The sequence below is a fragment of the Ammospiza nelsoni genome, chromosome 16, assembly GCF_027579445.1.
Source record: "Ammospiza nelsoni isolate bAmmNel1 chromosome 16, bAmmNel1.pri, whole genome shotgun sequence".
Classification (NCBI taxonomy): Eukaryota; Metazoa; Chordata; class Aves; order Passeriformes; family Passerellidae; genus Ammospiza; species Ammospiza nelsoni.
Window position 1 is genome coordinate 18,007,208 of NC_080648.1, and position 24,285 is coordinate 18,031,492.

The 24,285-nt window shown below is 49.2% G+C and overlaps 1 protein-coding gene across 1 annotated transcript in view; it reads left to right on the plus strand.

Moving 5' to 3' along the window:
• The window catches only part of HTR4 (5-hydroxytryptamine receptor 4), a 70,947-nt gene extending 48,687 nt beyond the window's left edge, over positions 1 to 22,260 (plus strand). Inside the window, exons 8-9 of the mRNA XM_059483364.1 lie at positions 663 to 1,447; positions 22,173 to 22,260. Of these exons, the coding sequence (XP_059339347.1) occupies positions 663 to 1,447; positions 22,173 to 22,260 (873 nt within the window). The remainder of the gene's footprint in view (positions 1 to 662; positions 1,448 to 22,172) is intronic.
• The last annotated feature ends 2,025 nt before the right edge of the window (positions 22,261 to 24,285 follow it).

The following is a 24,285-nucleotide window of genomic DNA, read 5'->3' on the forward strand; positions in this document are numbered from 1 at the left end:
AGCGGGGTTGAGGTGGCTCTGTCCTGCAAGGAATGGCACAGGGACAGGGGTGGCCTGGGAGAGGATTTTAGCCACATTCACTCTCAGTTCAGTGAGGAGTGCTTGGAAAAGAGGCCAAGCCCAGCTGGCCCCTGCCAACACCTCAGGAGTCCTTGGTCCCCTATGCAGCTCTCACTTAAATAAGATGCAGGATTATTCTCTTGGTAGAAAAAGCAAGAGCTTGCAGTGCCAGGACAAGGGAGTGGCTGCACCCTGCAGAGGGCAGGGTTAGATGGGATATTGGGAAAAGATCCTTCCCCGGGAGGTGATGAGGCCCTGGCAGAAGTTGTGGATGTGTCCAAGTGTCCAAGGATGGCTGGATGGGGCCTGGAGCAACCTGGTCTAGTGGAAGATGTCCCTGCCCATGACAGGGGATGACACAAGATGATTTTTAAGGTTTTCCCTGTTGGGGTCCTGGACATTGAGAATTTTAGATTTTCTGTGCTGACAGACTCTGACTCCCAAGAGAGCACTACATTTGACCTGAGGTGTAGAGAAAGCTTCCTAAATTGATTGATAGCACTGAGATTATGAGTGTGTAGTTGACACCTCCCAACCCAACCCGTTCTCTGATTCCCACTTCTCCCCTCCTTCCTTGCCTCACTCTCCCCTCCGCCCCCCAGATCCAGCAAAGGCAGTTCAACAAGGCCTCCAACTCCACCTACTGCATCTTCATGGTCAACAAGCCCTACGCCATCACCTGCTCCGTGGTGGCCTTCTACATCCCCTTCCTGCTGATGGTGCTGGCCTACCACCGCATCTACGTGACGGCGCGGGCGCACGCGCGGCAGATCCGCCTGCTGCAGCGCGCGGGGAACCCGGCCGAGCCCCGCCAGGGCCCCCAGGAGCCACGGCAGAGCCTTCAGGAGACACAGCAACACCTCCAGGAGACACATCAGGGCCTTCAGGAACCACGGCAGGGCCAACACCCCCAGGAGCCACATCAGGGCCCTCAGGAGCCACGGCTGGGCCCTCAGGAACCATGGCGGGGCCTTCACGAGCCACAGCAACACCCCCAGGAGCCACATCAGGGCCCTCAGGAGCCACGGCAGCACCCCCCTGACCAGCACAGCAGCCACCGCATGAAAACAGAGACCAAAGCTGCCAAGACCCTGTGCATCATCATGGGCTGCTTCTGCCTCTGCTGGGCCCCCTTCTTTGTCACCAACATCGTGGATCCCTTCATTAACTACACGGTGCCCGGCAAGCTGTGGACGGCTTTCCTATGGCTGGGCTACATCAACTCGGGCTTGAACCCTTTCCTTTACGCCTTCCTCAACAAGGCTTTCAGACGTGCCTTCCTCATCATCCTCTGCTGCGGCGACGAGCGCTACCGAAGGCCTTCCATCCTGGGCCAGACCGTGCCCTGCTCCACCACCACCATCAATGGCTCCACGCACGTGCTGAGGTGAGTCTGCCTTCAGAGGCTGCCTGGAAAGGCCACCTAGGCTACAGTGGGACAGGAATAAAGTTGGGATTCATTAATATTCAAAGGTTACACCTTGGGCAGTGCCAGAGCCCGGCCGTGGCTCCACCCCAGATGGATCCTGGCCACGAGTTCTCACACTTTGATAAGTTTGGGTCCATTTCCATGCTGGGGTGTCCAATCCCAGCTCCAGGTGATGCAGTCCCACCCTCCCAGGTTGCTCCCCTCCATTCCCTGTTGTTTGCACTTCTGGGGCTGAAGCTGCAGCGGTGTCCTTGGTTGTGGGGCTGGGAAAGGATTGTTCTGTGGGACTGAGCTGGGAGCAGAACTTGCTGACACTTTATGTGGAGTGCAGAGTTATAACTAACACAGTACCGAGTCTGGAAAATAGGAAAGCTCAAATTGAAAGCATCAGCCCAGGGCTGCCCAGACCCTGCAGCCATCAGCAAGAGGAGTTTGTACAGGATTGCTTTCATTTTGCAGTGTCTTGGTGGTATCAGTGCTTAGAAAGGGATGGGGCAAAAGCAATCCTGAGGTGCTCAGACAGGGTTTATAGGGAGCAGGTGTGGGCAGTTCCTCCAGAGGTGTGCCCAGAAAGAGATGGGAGAATGCAGAAGTTGTGTGTGAATTTTGGCATCATTTGGTCCAAAGGGAACAACCTGACCCTGTGGATGCTGCCTGCTGCATCTTCTTTAGGAAAGGGACCAAAAGTTTCTGCAAATGGGGATGTTATGGCAGTGGGGTTTTACAGCTGCTTTTTGTCCCCTGGCAGGGAGAGCAGTGGCAAGAGGGACAGACCTTGTGCTGAACTCAGCTATGACACAAGTTAGCACAACAATGAGCTGTAAATAAATGGGGATTTCTGGGTATTCAGGGCTCTGTGCAACACCAGACTGAAAAAAAGCCAAAATTATCTGAAAAATGCTGTGCTCCCCTTGAAACAAAGTGTTTGCATTTCTTCTTCACCAGTAGCTATTTATTCAACACAAACCAACAAACTCCTGCCTCCGTGAATCATTGAACTCTTGTACAGCACAAGTGGATGGGGAGCCAGGTCAGCATTGCTGGAATTCCTGGATAAAACAAGTTGTGAAATTTTGCCACAGCAAAGAAGATGACTTTGGGTGAAATGTATTTGAGCAGTGATCAGAGCAGACAAACTCTGGCACATCTGGGTCAGGGAGGTCACTCTGCTGTGCTCCCATTTCCTCTCAGAAGTGCTCAGAGCCCTGCATTGCTCTCTTCAGGGAAAGCTCTGGTGAGAGGTTTATTTACCACTCCTTTTCCACCACTGAGAGGTCTTCTCCAAAAGTCAATAGGATTTCTCCAAGGGAAAACACTTCCTGATTTTCCTCCTGAATGAGCCAAGAGAGGCAAAGTGAAAGGGAAAAGCAGAAATGAGCACCTGAGGGGGTTGGAACTGCAGTGAGTCCCAGCGCTCCCTGCTGCTGCTGGAACAGGGGTGCAGCAGCTCAGGCTCCAGTTTTTAGAGGTTTAACAGCTCCATGGGTCCAGAGGAATAAAAATAAATCCCTGGTGGTAGGAAAGTGGTCAGGGCTGCTGTGGAGCAAAAGGATGAGTGATCACAGAACCCTGGAACCATAAAATGGTTTGTGTGTATGTTTGAATGGTTTATTGTGGTTTTTGAGTGGTTTATGGTGGTTCTTTGAATGGTTTGTGGTGGCTCTTTGAATGGTTTGTGGTGGCTTTTTGAATGGTTTGTGGTGGCTTTTTGAATGGTTTGTGGTGGTTTTTGAATTGTTTGTGATGTTTTGTTTGAATGGTTCGTGGTGTTTTTTTTTTAATGGTTTGTGGTGGTTTTTGAATGGTTTGTGGTGGCTTTTTGAATGGTTTGTGATGTTTTTGAATGGTTCATGGTGGTTCTTTTTAATGGTTTGTGATGTTTTTTGAATGGTTTGTGATGGTTTTTTGAATGGTTTGTGGTGGTTCTTTGAATGGTTTGTGGTGGTTCTTTTTAATGGTTTGTGATGGTTTTTTGAATGGTTTGTGGTATGTGGCTCTCACCAGGGTTCCCCCACAGCACAGGTGTGCTGGGGGTGGAGCAGTGATCCCACCCCACCTGTGAGGGTGGGATTTCATTGAGGGTGGGATTTCATGGGCTGCAGCTGTGGCTCAGCTCAGGAAATGCAGAGGTTGTCCCTCAGAGCTGTTCCTGGTGCACCCAGCAGGTCTCTCAGGATCTGGGCTGACAGGTAAAATATCTACTCCTGTTCTTGAATTGGGTTGAAATTTCTGGGAATTTTGATGATCCTGCAAGATGAGTCAGAGCTCTGAGAGGTTCTGTGTCCTTCAGGACAAGTTCATGGACCCCAGGTGAATGTTTTGGGCTTGCTCTGCCCTCCCCATGTTCCCCAGACTCTCTGTTTCACACTGGATTTGCCCTGGGCATTTTTGGAGGTATTTTGGAGGCAAGTGTGGAGTTTTTGTGCTGGTGGCACCTGCAGAACTCTGGGGTCTGTGCTGCCCCTTCTCCAGCAGTTCCTTTATTCATGGCACCATCAGGGAAGAATTTGCCCCCTTGACAAGGTGCTGATAAAGCACATTCCCACTAATTTTTTTTTTTTTTTTAATTCCTGAGCTAAAGCTTGAGAGACACAGCAAATGATGAGCATTTAAAAATGGTGAGTTCAGTGATATTTCATTTGTTTTGCCCAGGGCAGGGCAGCCAGAGGTTGCTCAAGATGTGTTTTCCACTCCAGAGGTTTCAGTTCAGGGATCAGCTCCCTGTGCCAGCAGAAGTGGCTCCAGACCAAGCCCAAGCTGAGGGGATCTGATTGCTGCCTGGAAATGTTAATGTTGTTAAATAGACAGGAGGTAATTTGATTTTCACCTAAATTTCATTAGCTGCCAACCTGGAAAGGAATTCTCTAAAAATATGGGGGATGATTAGACTCAGTTACAACTAAAAAAAGAGTTTTGTCATTTCTTGAAGGAGCTTTCTTAATTTTTTTAATGAAGCTCTGCCAATATTTACAACCAAACTTATGTTCCAACTTCCCTGGCGTGGTTTTCCAGCTTGGCATCAGTGCCAGCCTGCACAGGGCCATTCCCTGTGGCTGGGGCTGTCAGGGCACAGGGAGCTGTGACCATCTGAGGTCCCTCAGATGCTTTTGGGCTGAGTCAGGGGAGATTTGGGATCTGCTGCAGGGTCCAGGGGCAGAGGAACTCTCAGGTGCAGGACTGTGGGTGTTCCACAAAGCCCAAGTCACCACCCTGTGTCAGAGGAGCCTCCTTGCCCCAAGCCCTGCTCCCCAAAGAGCAGGAACTGCTGGAGCCTTGTCCCAGCTCCAAAAGCGCCTCCCTGAAGGGAACAGAGACCTTCTGATAAGAGAAAAGCTTCTTGTAATTGTGCTGAGTGAAATCAAGATATTTATCTTGTTTCCTACAAAGGAGAGAGGGGATTAGAGGTTTACAATAGCACAGTTTCCTTCAATTTTCAAAAGATAATCTCCTTCAATGTGCCTGGATGTTGGAAAAAGAGATTACAGTGCAGCTAAACCTCTTTTTGTTCTTTGGCCCTATACAAGATTTAGGATCAGAAGTTCTGCATCAGTTTGTGTCTGGTGAGGAAGCTGAGGCTCTGCAGAGCACCTGGAGCTTTGGAAGGACTGAGATGTAGCTCATCTTTGTCTGCTTTAATCGCATGATTTGTGCTTTGGGCAGTGAGGGTGTTGTGGTGGGGCAGGGTCTGCCTTGCAGCTGGAATTAGGGACCCATGGCCAGGGCAGAGCCCTCAGCCCCACATTCCTGCAGCTGGGACACCTGACAGCTCCTCCTGGCACAGGGCAGAGTCCCCAGCCCCACATTCCTGCAGCTGGGACACCTGACAGCTCCTCCTGGCACAGGGCAGAGTCCCCAGCCCCACATTCCTGCAGCTGGGACACCTGACAGCTCCTCTGGCACAGGGCAGAGCCCCCAGCCCCACATTCCCCACATTCCAACTGCATTTAGATAAACACAGCCATCCCTCATAACGCAGCACCTATTGAATCCAACTCCCAGTCCTTTGCTTCATTCCAGAGGTCCAAAACAGGATTTAGAACTAATTTTGGTGCCTGAATAAACTCTATTACGGATAGAACTTTGCTCCCCACCTACTCTCCTTCTGTTTCAACTGACCTTTGAATGTGTTGGGCTGGTTCTCTCCTCTCCAGAGATTAATTTGGTTTATCAGCAAAGTGTTTTCAGACAATGCAAATCAGCATGTGCAAAGAGCTCCACATGCCTTAGGGTTAGAAATTCTATGGAAACCTCAGCAATTATTGTCATTCTGTTCTTCCTCGGGGCAGCAGTATCTACAACTCAGAGCTAATTGTGTAAGTGCATTTTAATTTTAGGTTAACTTCTTTGTTCTTCTTTTCAATAATTCTCTTCCTTTCTGATTGCTAGAGGAGAATTTATTTAAGCATTGTATGCACCACCCCATTGTAAAGTCACAGTGTGGAAAAGCTCCCTGTTGCTGTTAAAATTGCTTTTAAGGCTTTTGGAATTACCGTGGGAAAGAAAACCTCGTTATTCCCAAGATGTTTTGGCCAGAAATTTGGTATTTCCAGGAAGATGTCAAGGACTTTGAGCACATCTGATGTAATGTGATTGGTTTTTAACAATTTGCCATTTTTGGGATCCTTCCCATTGTCTGTGAGGCTCACCGACCTGTGAGCCCAGCTCTTGGGCAGCTCTGAGCATCTTTGCACCTTCAGCTTTCCATGTCAAACCAGGAAATTGGCATTTGAGGGTTTGGTTTGATTTATTTGGCGTTGCAGAGGTGATCCTTGCCACCATCTGCTGCTCAGTGCATCTTGAGTGGGTGACCTGGCCTGGCATTGATCCAGAGCCAGCCCTGCTTTGGGTTCGCCACCAGTGAAGCTGCACTTTTGCTATGGGAATGTGGGAATGACATCCTGCCCTGCAAATATTCCATGCTTGTTAAATCCAGCTGATTGAGGCTGCTCCTGCAGGAGCTGATGATTTCCAGCCCTCACTTCTGCAATAATCTGTTCTGGGGCTGTGGCAGACCATTGCAGGCACCAGAAAAGAGCATCTGGAAATGCAGGTAACCAGATTTAGGAGGCACTTGGGGAACTCCCCAGGGACTCCTGCCCAGGCCTTCTGCTGGGCTGCCCTTAAATTGGATTGGAGGCAGTGCCACATTGCAGGCCAGGTCTGAAATGAGTTTTGCACAGTAATCCTTGGGACAGGCTTGGCTGTGTGCCCTTTCCTTGCTCTGGGCTGGGAGCAGGAGCATTGCATGGTTCATCCGGAATTCCTCCCTCCCTCTGCTGCTGTTTCCCCTCCGGGGAGCCAGAATCCCCATCTCGCTTCATTCAGCCTTCCCTGGCAGTGGTGTCAAAGTCAATCACGTCCCGAGTGTGGATTGTGTCTGCCACTGTCACTGACAGCCCTTCAGAGCTGTTGCTGAGGATCTGGCAGAAGGGTTGTTAATGAGCCTGTTAATTTGTGTCATTCCTCTGAGCCATCAAAGCGCTTCAGGAACGGCGGAGCGTGTGGCACTAAGGAGCTTTTTGCTTTATCTCTGGAGTGTTTGTGTTATCGTGGAATCCCTGAGGCTGGGAAAGCCCTCCAGGATCGAGTCCAAGCTGTGCCCCATCCCCAGCCTGTCCCCAGCCCAGAGCACCGAGTGCCACCTCCAGGAATTCCTTGGGCACCTCCAGGGATGGGGATCCAACCCTCCCCGGGTACCCCCTTCCATATTTTTAATACTTGTCCCTGATATGATGTCACAGCCCAAAGATGTGACACCCACACAGGAGCCTTCTCCTGCTCTGAAATCCTTTTCTCTCTCAAAATGAAGTCCAACAATTCCTTTAACCTCCGTGTTTTCCAAGCTCCGAGTCCTGGCAGTGCTTTTTCCACCACTGAAGCGAAGCCACTTCTGGAAAAACACATAAACAACAGTTTACGTGCAATGCACGGCAATAAATTGTGGAGATTTATTTAAGAATTGAAGGAAAAAATATGGATTTATCCCTTTGCAAAGCTGCATGAAACAAAGCAGAGCCAAACAGGCAAACTCCAGAAAAAAACTCAAGAAAGTGGTCATGTCTCACATTAATGATATCTATGAGTAACTTTATCACAGATTGATCTGTCAGAGCGCAGGAGCAGTCCCACTTTCCACTGATGTATTAAAGGCACATTAATGCATTCAGGGAGATTCATGCCCTGCGCTGCTTTTGTGACAGGCTTTTACAGCACCAGAGCTGGTGTTTATTAGCACTGAAAGCACTTCATAACACTTGGAGCCAGCTTTTGAGACAAGAACTGCACAAAGCAACTGCTCAGCAGGCAGGGAAGCAATTAGGAGTGACAGTGCCACAAGTGCTGCCAGGAGAGCTGCAGAGAGCTGAGGGGGGATGTTTTATCCTGCAGGAGTGTCCCACCCACCTCCCAGGTAGGGATGCAGCTCCTGGGCATCCCTGCAAATCCCTCCTTGGGCACAGCCGCTGTAGGAATGAGGAGAAGCAGGCTCTGATCTCTGCTCTGGGACAGGGACAGCACCCAGGGCAGGGTCAGGCTGGATTTTGGGAAAGGTTCTTCCCCCAGAGGGTGCTGGCACTGCCCAGGCTCCCCAGGGAATGGGACACTGCTCCCAAGGATGCCCAGGGTGGGATTTTGGGGCTGTGCAGGGCCAGGGGCTGGGCTGGATGATCCTGTGGAAACTCAGGATATTCCATGCTTCTATTCTGTGAGAGAACCCCATAAAACAGCAGTTCAGGGAAATGAGTGATGCACTTCAGTGACAAACCAATTCCTCTGTTTTTGAAAGGATCTTTGTCCTTGATAAATTTTAAAACAAGCCCATAAAATCCTTTAAAATAAGCTGCAAGCTAAATTAATTTCCTTAAAACCCTCTATCCCCCTATGCTTGGCTTCACATGTGTTTGCCTGGGGAGATTTGGCTGTAAAATTGTGTCTGCTCACCTTGGAGCTCTTCTTGTCCCATAATTCATAGTCGGGCACCCAGCTGGGCTGTCCTGGAGCCCCTGCCCTCCTCTCCTCCCTCCTGGGCTCTCCTGTTTGCAGGCACAGCACACACAGAGCTCCCAGGCTCCTGTTGCAGTCTCAGCCACACTCAGGGACAGTTCTACATTATCCTCTCATGGCATAAGGAAAGCTGTTTAACTCTGAGGAATTGTAGCTGCCTGAAATTTGATTTCTTCCAGCCCAGGACTGCTGTTTTATAGGGGAATTTTCTTTTCTATGTGCAGTGTTTAGAGGTCTTGTTGGCTCAGGAGAAAAGTGCAGGATGAGGGAGGGGTTACGGCTGTTTTAGGAACCCCTGGAATTCCCTGTTGCACTCCAGGGGATTGGTGGGAGACCAGCAGCCCGCAGAGGGGGATTTTGAAGCTCATCCTTGCAGGCAGGCCTAGATCCAGCTTTGGTAAAGGTGAAGTGGTGACTGCTGATCTCCTGCGCTGCAGACTGAGTCAGGGAGCTCAGCTATTGCTCTCCCATCTGAACCTAAAAACCCAACCCAGCATTTCCAACAAATTGGAGCTGTCAAAATACTCCAGGAGCACCAGCCAGGGATCTCCAGCAGCTCTGCACTGCCTCATAAATCAGATTTTTTAGCAGTGAGCATGGCTGCTAAAATCATGGGGACAAATGAAGTGGCCAAGTTACAACTCCCTGGACTTTGGTTTGAAGCCAGCTGTGGCGTCCTCCAGGGAGGATCCTCGGAGCAGAGGGGTGCTTAGTACTCATGGAATGGTTGGGAGGAAGGCAGGACCCAGCTCCCAAATCCCTTCCAGAGCAATGCTGGAGAGGTTTTGGAAAACAGGCTCAGCAGAGAACTCCTGCCTAAAACCCTGTTGGGAGATTTTCTTGAAAAGCAGAATGATTCCCAGGATGGTTTATGGAGAAAAGGACTCCAGCTGATGGCTCAGGTGGTTCTAAGTGAAACTCAGGCTCCATTCAGCGGGAGGTTTGGGGGTGTAGCTCTGACTGATGCCATTGACTGCTCAGTGTTTGGCGTGGGGCTGTTTCCCAATTAACCAGTGCTGTGTTTTTTCCTCTTTCCCCTTTAACTCCCTCACTGTGTCTGTCTTTGCTCCTTCCTGCACTAAAAGTGGCTGTTCCTCTGTCTCCAAGCTCCTCCTGCTCTTCTGCAGCAGACCAGCTCCTGTCTAGCCATGACCATGCTCTGTAAGTCCCTTCTTTTATTACTGCAGCTCTGTCTGTTCACTGTTTATTGCTACCCACTGTAAACCCTCCCTGATTTATGGCTTGACACTTGTGGGGTGGAGGCAGCAGCCCCAGGGGAATGGGGAAGCCTGGCAGGGCATTGGACAGGGAAATGTGGATAACAGGGATTTTCCCCTTTGGGATGGTTGTTCTCACTCCAAGGGCCAGCACTGCAGGGTCTCCTTAATGGGCAGCACACAGAGAAAATCAGGATATTACGAAAAAATTTTCCCTGGGAGGATGGGGAGGCCTTGGGTCCCTGGCAGTGTCCAAGACCTGTTTTAGGTTGGTTAAACCTGACAGCTCAAAGGCTTCCCCTTCCCTCAGAGGTTCCAGGGACGCAGTCTGTGTTCCTGCCACCCTGGGAATGCTCCAGGGCCAGGCACTTCCACACGTGCAGCTCCAGCTGAGTGGAATAAGTGTGGGAGTGGCTTCCTCCTCAAAATGGTTTTGGAACGAGGGCAGGGGAAAGGAGCAGGGCTCACCCCAGAACTGAGAAAATCCCGGTGGTCACAGGGACAGCCTCCCTGTCTGTGACAAGTCACAGGGACTGACAGGACACAGGGAATGCCCCTCTCCCTTCAGTGCCACCCCCCAGCAGCTGCAGCATCCCCAGGCACCCATCCCTTCACCCAGCCCCAAATCCTGGGCACACTGCACAGCTCCCTCTCAACCTGAATTATCCCAACAGATCTGGGGCAGGCAGGGGCTTCCCTCTCCTTTTCCCTTCAGTGCTTCTGTTTATTCCTCATTAGGCACACAGATTTCAGCAGTTCCTTCACAGCAGCAGAGCTCAGGGCAGTTTCTGTTCCCTCCATCTGGAAGTTTCCCCTGGCAGGGCTGGGCACAGGGGGAGGCAGAGCTGAGCTCAGGCTGCAATCTGCTCCCTGGAGCTGCTCTGCAGAACACCCAGCACTGAGAGAGAGCTGCCACCATCCCTCCCAGGCCTGCAGGAAACAGAGAATCATGGAATGGGTTGGGTTGGAGAGACCTTAGAGCTCACCTGTTCCACCCCCTGACATGGGCACCTTCCACCCTCCCAGGTTTTTCCAATCCCTGTCCAGCCTGGCCGGGAGCACTTCAGGACTCCTCACATTTTGGGATCTAAGGCTCCACTGAGCACTCAAAGGTCTCCTCTGCAGCTGCACTCAGCTGTTATTCCCTCAGTCCTTTGTGCCAGGTGTCTGTGAAATGTCCTCTGTGAGTGTTTGTCTGCTCTCACCCCTCTGGAAGCATCCCTGTGTCCATCCCTTTGTTGTGATCCATCTTGGCTGCAATTTTCCCAAAAGCTGCACTGGAGAGAGGCTGCAGGTGTGCTCTGCTGGGTGTGCTGCTCTCTCTGCTCTCCAGGGGAGTTGTTGCTTCTGCCTGGAACAATCCAAGCTGAGCTGCTGCCAAACCCTGTGACCCTTGGACATAACACCTCTCCCCTGGTTCTGCTGGGCACAGAGAGGAAAATCTTGATTTTTCCATCATATCTATGCAAAGTAGTTACAAAACCTTTCCCATCTGGTCTGGTAGGATTTTACACTTCCCTGGTCAAAGTGACAAATGCCTCCCTCACGGTCAGGACAGCAGCAAAATTATTCCAATTCAGGAAACAACAAGGAGCAAGGACAAAAAAATCAAAATGCACTGGGAAAAGGTGCCCTGGGATGCCACTTCCATGATCTGGGCCAATTTTCCCTGGTCTGGAGACAGAACTGGGGTGAGAAAACTGCTTCTTGTTCTTCTGCTCCTCTCTTTGTCGTTGTTTGTGTCCCCAGTTGATTTTGTCACAGCTGTTATTGATGAGATCCTCAGTGAGGCTGCACAAAAGTTATTGGAGATCATGCTGGGTTTTTTTGAGCCTTAGAAGCACTGAGAGAGGAGTTGTCAGTGCCTGGTGTAGGAGCACAGCTGATTAGAACACCTCAGACATCAGAAAAAGTGTTTTCCACTTGTAACTCAAACCTTTCCCCACAATGGTCCTTGGAGGCTGCAGGATGTGCCTGGAAGGAGAAGGAAAAGCTCCTTTTTGTCTCTTTTCCTACATCAACAACCCCTTGGTGTGGTGAGGATGATCCCTGCTGGGAGTTCTGCCTGTAGTGGTACAAGAGATGTCTTGGAGAGAGGTCTCAGCAGCAGAAACCAGGGGCTGCCCAACTTTCCAAAGCATGAATCCTTCAGTTTTGAGGAACAGGACCAATGGAAACAGCCTGGAACAGGCTGGAAGGGCAGCAAGGATGATCAGTGCTTCAGTGGCAGGGTCTCCAGGATGAGCTGAGCTGGGTTTGTGGCGCTTTGCTGGGCAGGTGCAGCGGGTGCCCTGCCAGCTCCATGTGCTTTTCCCAGCACAAGGAACTCCAGGGCTGGGCAGCACCTCTGGCTGGGATCCAAAGGGAAGGACAGAAAACTGCCATGGGGGAATGAGGAAAGAGAGGGAGGCTTTCCCTTTTATTCCAGTTAAACCCAGGGTGAAAGGGGAAACAGGCACGTGTGTGTGTGTGTGTGTGTGCTCTGTATCCCAAGCACAATTCCAGCCCCAGACTGCAGCCAGCACCTCTGAAGGCTTCTCCAAACACCCTCACTGGGACCTTTCCCTCAAGATTTCAGGGATTTGAGCTGAAGCTGCTCCTCCATCCTCGTTCCTTCCCCCTGAGGAGCAGGGGGACGGAGCCTCGCGTGGTGCCGATGGCAGCGCCATTTCCAGAGCTATCAACAGTGTCATTGTCATAGCTCTTGGAATGGTTCTGCCATAAGCACTGGACTGCCAGCTGCCGTGCTCGGGAGGGCCTGGCCCACCTGGAATCTCCCTCTGTTGGGATGGAGCCGGTTCCTGAAGGATGGATGGAAGAATGTGAGTCTCCAATCATCACCACGCTCTCCTGACCCACAAATCCTGCAGAGATGGCTGATGCATCCACACCTCCCTGCTTGGGCCAAGAAGAAGCAGAAAGTCCATGGAAATGTTGGGAGCACGCCAGTCAGGCTCTGCTTGTCTGTCTTTGGGAAGAACTGTACTTCTGCAGTGAGTTTGGGTGCTCAATGTGCTCATCCTAAGCAGCCCACCCTTGGAAGGTTGTTGTGGAACTCCTTGGGTTGTGGAACTCCTGTGCTGCCTTGAAGGAATCACAGCTAGAGAGAAGATCCTGTGACAAAATCCTCACAAGTGGAGCTGTCAAGCAGAACAGGAGCATCAGGAGCCCCGGGGTCACAGGACAGCCACTGCCTTTGCTGCCTTTGTCCTTGCTCCAAGAGTTTCCCTGCAGGGTTCTGTGTTTTGCCATCCCAGGTTCTTTTTAGCAGAGAAGAGGAGGAGGTTCAGCAGCTCCGGGCCTTGCTGGGCAAAGAAATCAGCATGGATGTGCCAAGGTCCCAGGAGGTGCTGGGGAAGGGAATTCCCACCAAGCCCTGGCAAACAGGGGGACCATTCCCTGCTGGAATTCCCATCCCAGGGCAGCTGATCCCCTCTGGGGGCTGGCTCAGGCTGTGGGTGTGCAGAGAGCAGCCAGGGCACGGGGGGCAAAGCTTTTGGAACAGGAACCAACTGTAAACTCTTGACCCAGATCTCTCTGTCTCCCATGAGTCTGATCCTGCTCCAGAAGATCCCACAGGGATCTGAGAGCCCCAGCAAGGGGAAATGTGTCTCTGGCCCAAGGTGTGCAGCATCAGGGATGGATTCTGGTCACTGAAGAGTCCAGGCATTTGTGACAAACTCACAGTTTACTTGCCCAACCCTCCGGAGGCATTCTAAGAACTAATTAATTCTTTCAGCTTCTGGATTAAACTCTTGTGCAAAACATCCCATCAAACAGAGACCATTATATGGTGTGTTAGTGTAATTAAATAGAGAACTGAGCTCCAGAGATGCCCACAACACTTAATTAAGATTAATTAAGCAACATGAATTACAGCTGGAGAGGATGAAAGGGAGCAATTCAGCACTGGCTCAGCAAAGGGGTGGGATGCTGGGTTCATAAATTGTTTTTCAGAAGCCAGGTTGATTCCAAGGGGTTGGGTTTAGTCCTGGAGCAGCCCCATTCTCCTGGCCAAACTCAGGGATCCCTGGGCAGCTGGAGCAGTGAAAGTCTGGATTTCTGGAGGCTTGGAAGCACAGATAAAGCTCTGCCAAAATAAACACAAATTTCCTTCACTTCCTCTCTGAGGCAGCAGCCTGATCTTCATTCCTTGGAATCAGAGAATCCCAGAATGGTTTGGATTGAAAGGGACCTTAAACCTCATCCAGTTCCAACCCCAAAACACCTTCCACTGTCCCAGGCTGCTCCCACCCCCAATATCAAACCTGTGCCAGGAATTTCCCCCCAAAATCCAACCTAAACCTAAAATGGTTTGAAGCCATTTGCTAAATTATTGGGCAAAGCACATCTTTGGTTGCCTCCATATAACACAAAGAATTGTGCTGCAAAATTGGGTTTATTTTGTGAGATCAGTTACTGCTGTAGAAGAGCCCAAACTTTAGGCAGTTACACTGGAAACTTGATGGGTGAAAAGCAATTTTCTGTTCCATTTGCCACATGTATCACTGCTTTGCTTTTCCTCAGGAAGGAGCAGACATAAATCTGAGCAGATTTTATTTACCAAAGCAGGGACTAGGGCAGAGATTTATAGACTGTGTCATCTCCTCTGGAGCAGAAAATAGACAGGCCCAGGGGCAACCAAGGGGTGGCACAACCTTCAGAAGTTTGAACTTATTTGTTTGCTCTGCACAGCAAATTTGATGGCAATGTATAAAGAATTGGACAGGTGGGGTCTCACAGGTGGCTCTGAAAGACACTCAGATCTGCAGAAGGACCAGAAGAAAGCACAAAATATCAGAAATAACCCTGTGTAAGCAGCAGGGATATGAAAATAAAGGGTTTACACACACACAGGTGTTTTGATGGTCTTGGTTGCCTCCTGCTGTGCTCAAAATCAATTAATTGATCAGTGGAACTCTTCGTGTCATCTGCAGGGAATTTCTCTAAAGAATGATCTCCAGAGGAGCTGCTGAGAGCTGGTTTTACTCTGAGAATAAATACAAACCCATCAGAGAATAAATAAATATCTGCTTGTTTATGATCCCTTGTTTTTTGGGTTCCCCTCATCCTCCCCACAAAACAAGCTGTGCCTTATATTCAGATTTCTGCCCGTCCTTGCCCTGGACAGGGCACATTCAAATGTTAAGCTTGAGATTTTTCTTTTGGACTCCTTCAGGAGATTGGAGGCTCACAGGAAAATAATAAAAGGTTTTCCTCAGGTCTTTGTTCCAGAAAGGTTCAGAGGGTCCCTGAAATCCCAGAGGGAGCAGGGCCTGGCACCACCTGCACAGATCCTCACGGGATTAATTGGAATAAAACCCCAGGAGCAGCTCCTGGAGAGGCTGAGGTGGGATAAGATCAGCAGCACAGCAGGTCTGGGGACAGGGTGACAGAAAGTGGGGGCTCAGCAGCCTCTGAATCACAGCAAGAGGAGGCAGCAGCTCCTGTCCCCTCCTGCAGAGGATCTGACCCTGCTGGGAGACAGCTCTTGGCAGGGAAGGGGATGAGCCAGGGGAGCATCATCCTTCCTGAGGAACAGGGGAAGGAACAGAGCCCAGGCAAGCTGTGCTCCTTGGCTGGGAACCTGCACAGCCTGAAACAGGAGAAACTGCCCAGGGAAGGAGCCAGGGATTCATCAGGAGCCTCAAATCCCAGCCTGCGCTCCAAACCAAGGCTGCGCAGGGAGGATCTGGAGATTTTATTAAATTCAGCACCCACTGCCAATGTCCCCATCTGTGGTGTGACATTTAATCCTGATAAAAGGCTCGCAGAGGATGAGGAGTGGGGAGCACAGCTCACAATTAATTAATATTGTTCACAATCTCAGGGATGGAGCTGTACAAATTCGCACCCAGTGGGTTGTAAGGGAGAAAGTCCAAAGGCAGGAATGTGCTCCTTTAATCACATCATAGAATTATTAATTGGAAAATCTGGATACAGAAGGAGAGAGGAGAAGAAACTCCCACTGAACACAGCACAGTGGAACCTGGTGTTTGCTCTCTCAGCAGGATGGGGACCTGAGGAAAGGCAGCCAAATAAAATTTTGGTAAGATTGATGCATAAGATTTACTGAGCTTAACCTACAACAGGTCCTAGTTGAGATGTTAAAGGCATCACAAGGTTATTTTTAATTAATTTTAAATTGTTTATTTCTTATTAAATTTAACAGGTTTTAATTTACTATTATTTAACTGGTATTTTGTTATTTAATTTTTATGTCATTACTCCATTACAAGAAAATCTAATTTTCAGCCCTTAAATAAATACCTTAAGGCAAGCACAGCTTCCCAGCACCACCTTGGGGCTGCACAGAAGTCCCCAGGACACAAAACTGTGGATTTGGCAGGAGCAGAGGCAGGGAGGGCTGGGTGAGCCATTCTGGGGAGCAGAGCTCTCCCCTCAGCCTGCAGGGTGGGAGGGAGACCCAGCTGCTCTGGGGGAGTTGGTGCCATTTGCTCCTGAGCAGCCCAAAGCAGTGACAGGAACAATGTGCACATGCCAGCCTTTTGTTATCAAACTCATGATGCTGGGCACAAAATCTGCTTTTGACGCCTAAAAAAAAAAGCTCTGCTGTTCACGCACAAAGCAGGGAAGGAGGGGGAATTATTTGCCAGATTTCAACGAGCTGTAATTCCATTTTCCACTGGGTATTTCAATGGGAAAAGCCATCAATTCCCAGAGGGAGAGGGTTGGTAAATACTGAAAGGGAGGCTTGGATCCCCATCCCTGGAGGTGGCACTCAGAGCTCTGGGCCGGGGACAAGGTGGGCACAGGGCACAGCTGGACTGGATGGGCTGGGAGGGCTTTCCCAGCCTGAAATTCTGGGATTCTCCCACTGTGGCACATTTAAAACCTGACAAACTCCACTGAACAGCTCCAGCTTTTGCCACTGGTTCACTCCACAGCTTTAACAAATGTAGGTTTTTTTTCCCCAGCAGATAAAAGATGTAATTATGCCAGTGGTGAAACCTCCATTAAAAAAAATAAGTCTTTCTCTTCCATTTGAATATTATTAATTGATCCTGCTTGTGTTTCATTAATTGAAACACTTAAACCCAGCAGCTCCCATCTGGGGGTGGCTGGGAGCTGCTCTAATGGGCTGCTCTGTGCTTCTGCTGTGTCTGAGCACTTCCAAGTGCTCTCCTCATCATCAGACTGGGGCTCTTATGGCTGTTGCATTAATTATGGTGCAAAAACGAACTGGAGGCCAAAATCTGGAGCTAATTAGTGCCTGTAATGGAGTGCCAAGCTTAACATTAACGAGAGAGAAATGGAAATAGGGAGTTAATGGGAGGAAAAGGGGAAAGGGCTCCTCTTCCCCGCATCCCCTGCGTGGCCTCTCTCATTTGTTTATTTGTTTACCCTGCTTTATAATTAGCAAATGCATTTCACTCACTGCAAACAAGGAGCTCCTCGTTGATTCTGAAATTTGCTTCATTTCTGTCCTTTGGTGCCCAAATTGCTGCTTCTGTTGTGGAAACATCAACTCCTGCAACATTAAAATGGCACAAATCTAAAGCAGAAGAGCTCAGCAGCTCTGGGCCATCCCCAGCTCGTGGTTCCTGTGTGGGTCCCTTGGTTTCCAGCCCCAATTCCTCCTCATAATAGCCAAATTCAGGATTTTCAGCTGAAGTTGAGCAAAACAACCTGCAGTGGAAAATAGGGAAAATTATAAACATTATCCAGGTAGAGCAGCTGAAAGCAGGAGAGTGGGAAAAGGGAAAATTATCAAATTCAGCAATTGTGGTGAGGGGGATTGGAAAGCACCACAGAGAAATTCATTAGTAGAGCCTGGAATAAAGAGCATAAAAAAAGAAGATGGAAATGAGCACCTGCAGTCCCAGGGAAACAAAATTTGGGTGAAATTCAGCAGGAGAAAACCAAAAGGAAACCAGATACTGAAGGGTTTGGACATTTCATTTCAAGATCCTATTTCAGGTTATTATTTGCCTGCACTTCTAAACATCCTCCTTGAAAAGGATCCACAGCTCCTGCAAACACAAAAACAAAGGGACTGGAAGGGGTTTAATCTTGGTTTGCCAGAAAAAAGAGAGAAGATGGAACAAGGGGGAAAAAAAGGAGAGACACAAACATATTGGGAGATGCTCTCTTTGTTTCCTGGGATTTGTCAGAGACAAAAAAAAAATCTCCTCTTTATCTTTTTTTTTTTTTTTTAGCATTCCTCTTATTCAAGAGAAATAAGTATTGACTTACTTGAGAAGTGCTAATTTTAACTCTGGATTTCTTCAGAAATCTTATAAAGTGCACTGAAAGCTGGGTGGTGTGGGCTGGAGACAGATGTTTTATAAAACCTCTGCCTGATATTTAGCAAAGAATGATGAGGGCTGAGTTCAGCTCCCAAGGTCAGAACAACATTATTTGATTTAAAGATAATTAAGAGATTCAGCTTAACTGCTCAAGAGTGGGAAAATAAACACTTGTCATGAGACAGACAGAGATTTGTGTTTAGATTTGACTACAAAGGACTCTAAAATCAACATTGCTGTCAGAGCCATGTAAATAATTCAGCAATTCCAATGTTTTCCCAAGATCTGGGTTTTCACATTGGGCTGTAATGGGATAATTCAAGTTATTCTTACCCTGCTCTAATGATTTTATGCTGATGGCCAAGTGCAGAACTTCACTGCAGGGATGGGAGCAGCACAAATTCAGCCCAGAGGTTACAGAGTTACTGGGAAGCTTTTAATTTTCTGGAGTTTGGGAACCTGGGAATGCTGAGAGAGGGATAATTCTGCTCTCATTTGTGGAAGTTTCACACGCAGCTGCATTAAAAGCAAATGTTTTGTGAAATTCCATATAATTTGGCCTCTGTGGATTCATTTTTTCAGCAGAACAGGGAAATGGAGCAATGCATGTTGTTCCCAGTTCATTGTGACATTTGGTGGAGTTCAGATTTGAGGGTTTTGCTCTTTCAAAGTGGAAAAATATCACAGATTAAAATAGGGAATTCCAGAGATTCTTGGATTTTGTGTCACCCTTTTCTCAGTTCTCTGTTTCTCAGCATCTCCCAGTTTTCCAAAAATATCGGAAGTCCCTCTCAGGCAGGCAGCAGGAGGGGACATTCCTGATGTCCTGGAGAACAGGCTCCGATTTTGCTCCTGGCCCTCTGCATCTCCTCCTGTGGATCTCTCCTGGTGCTTCCAGCCTGGGGAATTCCTGGTGCCTCCCAGACCCATCCTGCCCTTCCAGCCCTTGGTTCCTGGGGCTTTGGGGCTGCCATAAAACACAGAAATTAAAAAATAAAAAATCTTTTCCACCCATTCCTGACACAGGAATGGAGCAGAGCAGAGCCAGCACAGGCTGGGATAAAGCACAAAATCCATCTGAAGCTGCTCTCTTCCCCTCACTTTTAGAGTGGTTCATGAATTCTGTTGTTTTCTAATTCAGAATTTATAATTCTGGGACTGAGCAGATGGTGCAAGACTGATTTCAGGGATGTGTTCACTGAAATAACCTCTGCCAAGTGATTGTTCACCACAATCCCACTGCAGAGCAATTATTTGTTCTTGCTCTTGCAAGTCCCTCTGGAAGCCGCAGAGCTCAGAGGAATGGACACGAGCTGGGAGGGTGAAGTTCCAGCATTGGTGCTGCAAATATTCCAGAGGAAAATCACTTTGGGAGAGAAAGGAAAATGCAGGGAAAGATATAAATTGGGGAGCAACACAATTGTCAAATCTTGGAAAAGTTTCAGTCCTTCATTCAGTTTGGGAGCTCAGTTCCATTTAAAATGTGGCTTCAGCCAACTTTTACCTCAAAACCTCTTCTACCTGCCACTATTTTAGGTGGTTGAGAAGAAAAATGGTATAAAAATAAATTATTGAGAGTAGGATTCTGCTCAAGCCAAATGCAAATCCTCCAAGTTTATCCATTTTACATAATTTCATCTTGTTTTCCTCTGGTCCCAGCAAATCTTTCCCGGGTGCTCCTGCAAATAACAAAAGGTTTGTGATACAGTGGGAGCCATCATCCCCTACTTGCCTTTTCCTTGGAGATCTGTTCCAGGTGGGATGGTGGCTGCTCCTGGGGGAGTTTCTGCTTGTAGATGAAGGAGGAAAAGAGTTTGGAAGTGTTTCATTTGGAGCTGGGCTTCAGCAAATGGAAAAAGAGAAAATAAAGACACAGGCAGTGAATGCTCACTCCCAAAATTGCCAATATCACAGTGGGGAGATCTGACCCCTGATAAAAGCAGCAAAGGGCATTGAACATCAATTGGAGTCTGCTCTTTTCTGCTTTTTTCTTCTTTGTTTTATCTCACGAGGAGTGAAGACTTGCTCCAGATCAGAAATGGGGAAAATATCTGAAAATGGAGAAGTTTTTGGAGAATGAGAAAAGCAAACAAAGTGAACAGCTCAGAACAGCAGCAGGTCCCTGGAGGGGCAGGGCCTTCCCATTGTTGGGATTTATTGTTTTATAATTTATTTATTGGGGGGTGCACAAATCCCACCAAGGAGCCCATCAGGGCAGGAAAACAGCACAATTAATTTGCTGTAGATAATTTACTTTAAGCATTTAACCCTTTTAATGTTCTTTTTTCCCTGCACACATATTCCAGCTCCCTCAGATGTATTTATTTCTCACACCTACCTGGCTGCTTTCTCTTGAAGCCTTCAGCCCTCACAGGGAGGGTTCCAGTGCTGTTTTCTCCTTGCATTGTAGGATAAATCCATGGCTGAGGCACACCAGGTGTGTTCCTGCAGGGGAAGCAGCTGAATTTCAGGTGCAGATGAGAATTTCTCTAAATCTTGCTCCCCACAGGTGCCAAGAGCTGAGAAATGAGGTGTATTTTCAGAGAGAGATCAGTGAAGGCACACGGAAAGAGAGAGAACAAAAACTTTGTGTGAGAACAAAGCAAGGCTGTAAAAATCCCAGCTTTTATCCAGCACTAAATCAGTGCCTTACAACTGGCAGGGGGCCCTGAACTTGCATTTGAAGGGAAAGGCTGCAGGGTATGGAAAACCCCACAGAACACAAAGGCCTGGCAGCAGAGGACTCCCTTAACAGACTCCTGGAGATGTTTGGGATATTTTAGGAATGATGTGCTGGTACCTGAGCAAGCCATGGATGCCAGGGATGCTCTTCCCTCCTGTGCTAGCAGTCCTCTTTCCCCACAGGGTAAACAGCTGGAAGTGTTGAACTCACTGCCAGAGGCTTCAGACAGACACTTTGTGCCACACGACATCCTGGGACACCTCAATGACTCCTCTTTAGCTTAATGAACCTCTAACAATCAGCACCACCTGCTCTTGCTGCTCTTGCTCCACTCTGGGACGGCCGCAGAACACGGAGGAAGGTTTGGATCCCTGGGTGTGCCAGTCCTTGTCCATCAGGATCCCTGGGTGTGCCAGCCCTTGTCCATCAGGATCCCTGGGTGTGCCAGTCCTTGTCCATCAGGATCCTTGGGTGTGCCAGCCCTTGTCCATTGGGATCCTTGGGTGTGCCAGCCCTTGTCCATCAGGATCCCTGGGTGTGCCAGTCCCTGTCCATCAGGATCCTTACGTGTGCCAGTCCTTGTCCATCAGGATCCCTGGGTGTCCCAGCCCTTGTCCATCAGGATCCCTGGGTGTGCCAGCCCTTGTCCATTGGGATCCTTGGGTGTCCCAGTCCCTGTCCATCTGGAACCTTGAATTTCCCACTCCCTGTCCATTGGGATCCTTGGATATCCCAGTCTCTGTCTGTCTGGATCCTTGGATATTCCTGTCCATCTTGATCCTTGGATATCCCAGTCCCTGTCCATTGGGATCCCTGGATATCCCAGTCCCTGTCCAGCTGGATCCTTGGACTTCCCAGTTTCTGTCTGTCTGGATCCTTGGCTATCCCGGTCCCTGTCCATGGTGCTGAGCCCCAGGTGTCAGGGCTCTCTCGTGTCCCAGCTGTGGCAGAGCCTTTGGCATTCCCGAGGTGTCCCAGGTGGATTGTGTCCCACAGTGTCCCAGTCTGACCTGGTCCCTCAGTTCCAGCTCTGTTCTCTCTCTGTGGCTGTCTCGTTGGAGTCTGTTCAGTGTGAGGTCAAAATGTCTCTGCTTGTCTCTGACATCCAGTCTGTGACTCGTTGGGAGCACATTTTTAATTCCTGGTCCTTGTTTGAAGTGCTGGAGTTCCAAGGGGTGTTTGAGGGAAACACCTGCACACTCAGTGCCCTGGCCATGCTGGGAGCCAGCATCCAGCTGGGAATTCCTGCAGGAGCATCCTCAGCCCACACTCAGGCAGTGCAGCTCAGCTCAGACACCCCAAACCCACCAGCTTCTTGGTTTTCAGGGATTGCTTTGACTGCTCCACACTGGAGATTTCATTCCCAAAGCAGGGATTCACACTTTTTAATGTGGCATCTGGATATTTGGAACAATCACTCTCCTAAATACACTTTGGGGTTTGCTTGATCTCATTTTCCATCAGTTTGGCCTCTGAGCTGGCACTGACCACGGTTTGTGTTCCCCTGCCAGGTACAAGGTGTTACACAACGGGCACCACCAGGAACAAGAGAAGCTTCCCATCCACCCTGACCCCGAATCCCAAGAGTCCTGTTTCTAGTCCTGGCCCAGAAGAGGAGGAACAGAGGCATTTTAGGATATCCCAAGGATTCACAGACAGCAGCACTTGAAAATCCATCCATCTGCATTGTCCTGGTGCTTCCTGCAGTGAATTCCCAGGAATGTCCAGCTGTGGGAGCTGGGTGGGAGCACGGGGAGGGTCAGGACTGCTGTCCCTGTCCCTGTCCCTGCAGGAGCAGCTGGAGCTGTGCCAGAGCCCTGCTCCAGGAGTGAGGCATTCCTGGCAAAGCCAGGGCCAAAACAGCTCCAAACCAGCCCGTGCAGAGACTCCTGCTGCTCCTTTCCTGCTGCTCCTTTCCTGCTGCTCCTTTCCTCTCCAGCTGCCCCCTGCTCAGCCCACCCCACCCTGCAGGCCACAGCTGTGGGGTGGCACCGAGCTGCCCCATCCCTGCTGGCTCTGCCTGGGCCTGGGCACTGCCAGGGGACGAGCAGCCCCACGTTTTCTCCAGGAGAACAAGAGGAAATGTTTGCTGCCCTTTGGTTCCAGCCCCGGCTGCTGCTCCCCGAGCCTGCAGAGCTCTGCCCTGCCCTGGTGGAGTTTCCTGGCCAGGGAGGAGCCCAGGAGCCGAGTGGGACCAGCCCAGCTCAGAGCCACGGCCCTGCTCTGCCATTCCCTGGGCATGGGACGTGTCCTGGAGCCCAGAGCTGTCCCCATCCCTCCCTGAGCAAACTTTGGGCGTTCTGAGGCAGCAGAAGCTTGGCCAGGAGCCAGAGCCAATGGATCACTAAGTGCCATCTTGGAAACAAACCACCTAAATCCTTTTCTAGCTACACTTGGAGGAGAGACTTCTACTTACCTTTGCCACCTTTATTTTTCTATCTGTTGCTGGTCTCTTCCAGTCGAGGCAAGGAGTGTTCCAGATTTTCCAGTCTCACATTTGCCAAGATCTCAGTCCTCAGCTGCTTCCTGCATGTTGGTGTTGCCACGTTCCTCGTGGGCTGCTTCCCCCTTTGCATGGAAAGGGCGGGCAAGGCTCTGAACTCCACAAATTTGGGAAAAGGATTTTCATGCAGGATCAAGAGCGCGAGCCTCGACCCTTTTTAGGTGAAGATCTACCCCAAGATGCCACCCTGAGCCTAGAAAATACAATTGTACTTTGTCATATCGTGGAACCATGTACAGATATTTTTAATGTACAAAGAAAAGCTGACATTATTTATTATTTTTTATCAGGAACATGTGGTTTTTTCATTAAAAGCTTCTAGACCAAGGAGCTTAACATGTTATGTATTATTATTTAGTAATATTTCTGTTGCTATGTGACAGGTATTTACTGCAAACAGACAAATCCCGCTCAGAACAAACAAAAATGTTGCTCAGTAGGAGAAATGTTGTGCATGAGAAGAACAAGTGGCTTCCTGGCCATGGTGTCTGACTTCTTTAAATATTTCTTCCACAGCAAAGTCACTGATAAAGCTTCACACCCTTTTCCTGTAGGATTCAGAAGGACACTGGGCAGAAACAGCCCCAGCTGGAATGCTGAGGTAGAAAATTGCTGACTGCTGGAAAGACACAAATTATTGGTGTTTGTGGTGGAAGGTGCTCCTGGTTCATCTCTGGGACCTGGTTGGCAATGACCTGTTTTTACAGGGTTTTATTTCCAAAAAACTTAATTTAATTTTACTCTTGACACCAGAACTGTGGATAGAAAAAAGCTATTATTGAAAATTTGGAAAAAACCATCCAGGGCTGCTTCAGTGCTGTGATCTGTGGAAGTGCCCACAGGGGTTTGTTGGGCTTTGGGCACATGAGGCTGCAGAACAGCTTGGCTTGGTTTCCCCTCAAGTATCAAATTTCTCAAAGAAATCCTGAAAAAAAGATTTTCTCTGTCCCCATTGAGGGGCATCAAATCTTGGTGTGAAATTTCCTGGAGTGAGATGGAACCAGCAGCACAGGGAGGGGTTCTTTGGTTCTGCTTTGTCCTTCAGGCATTGTTTCCTCCTTTGTTTTATGTGCATTAGGGAAATATCTCTTTTTTAATTTAAAATAAACTCCCAGTTTCCC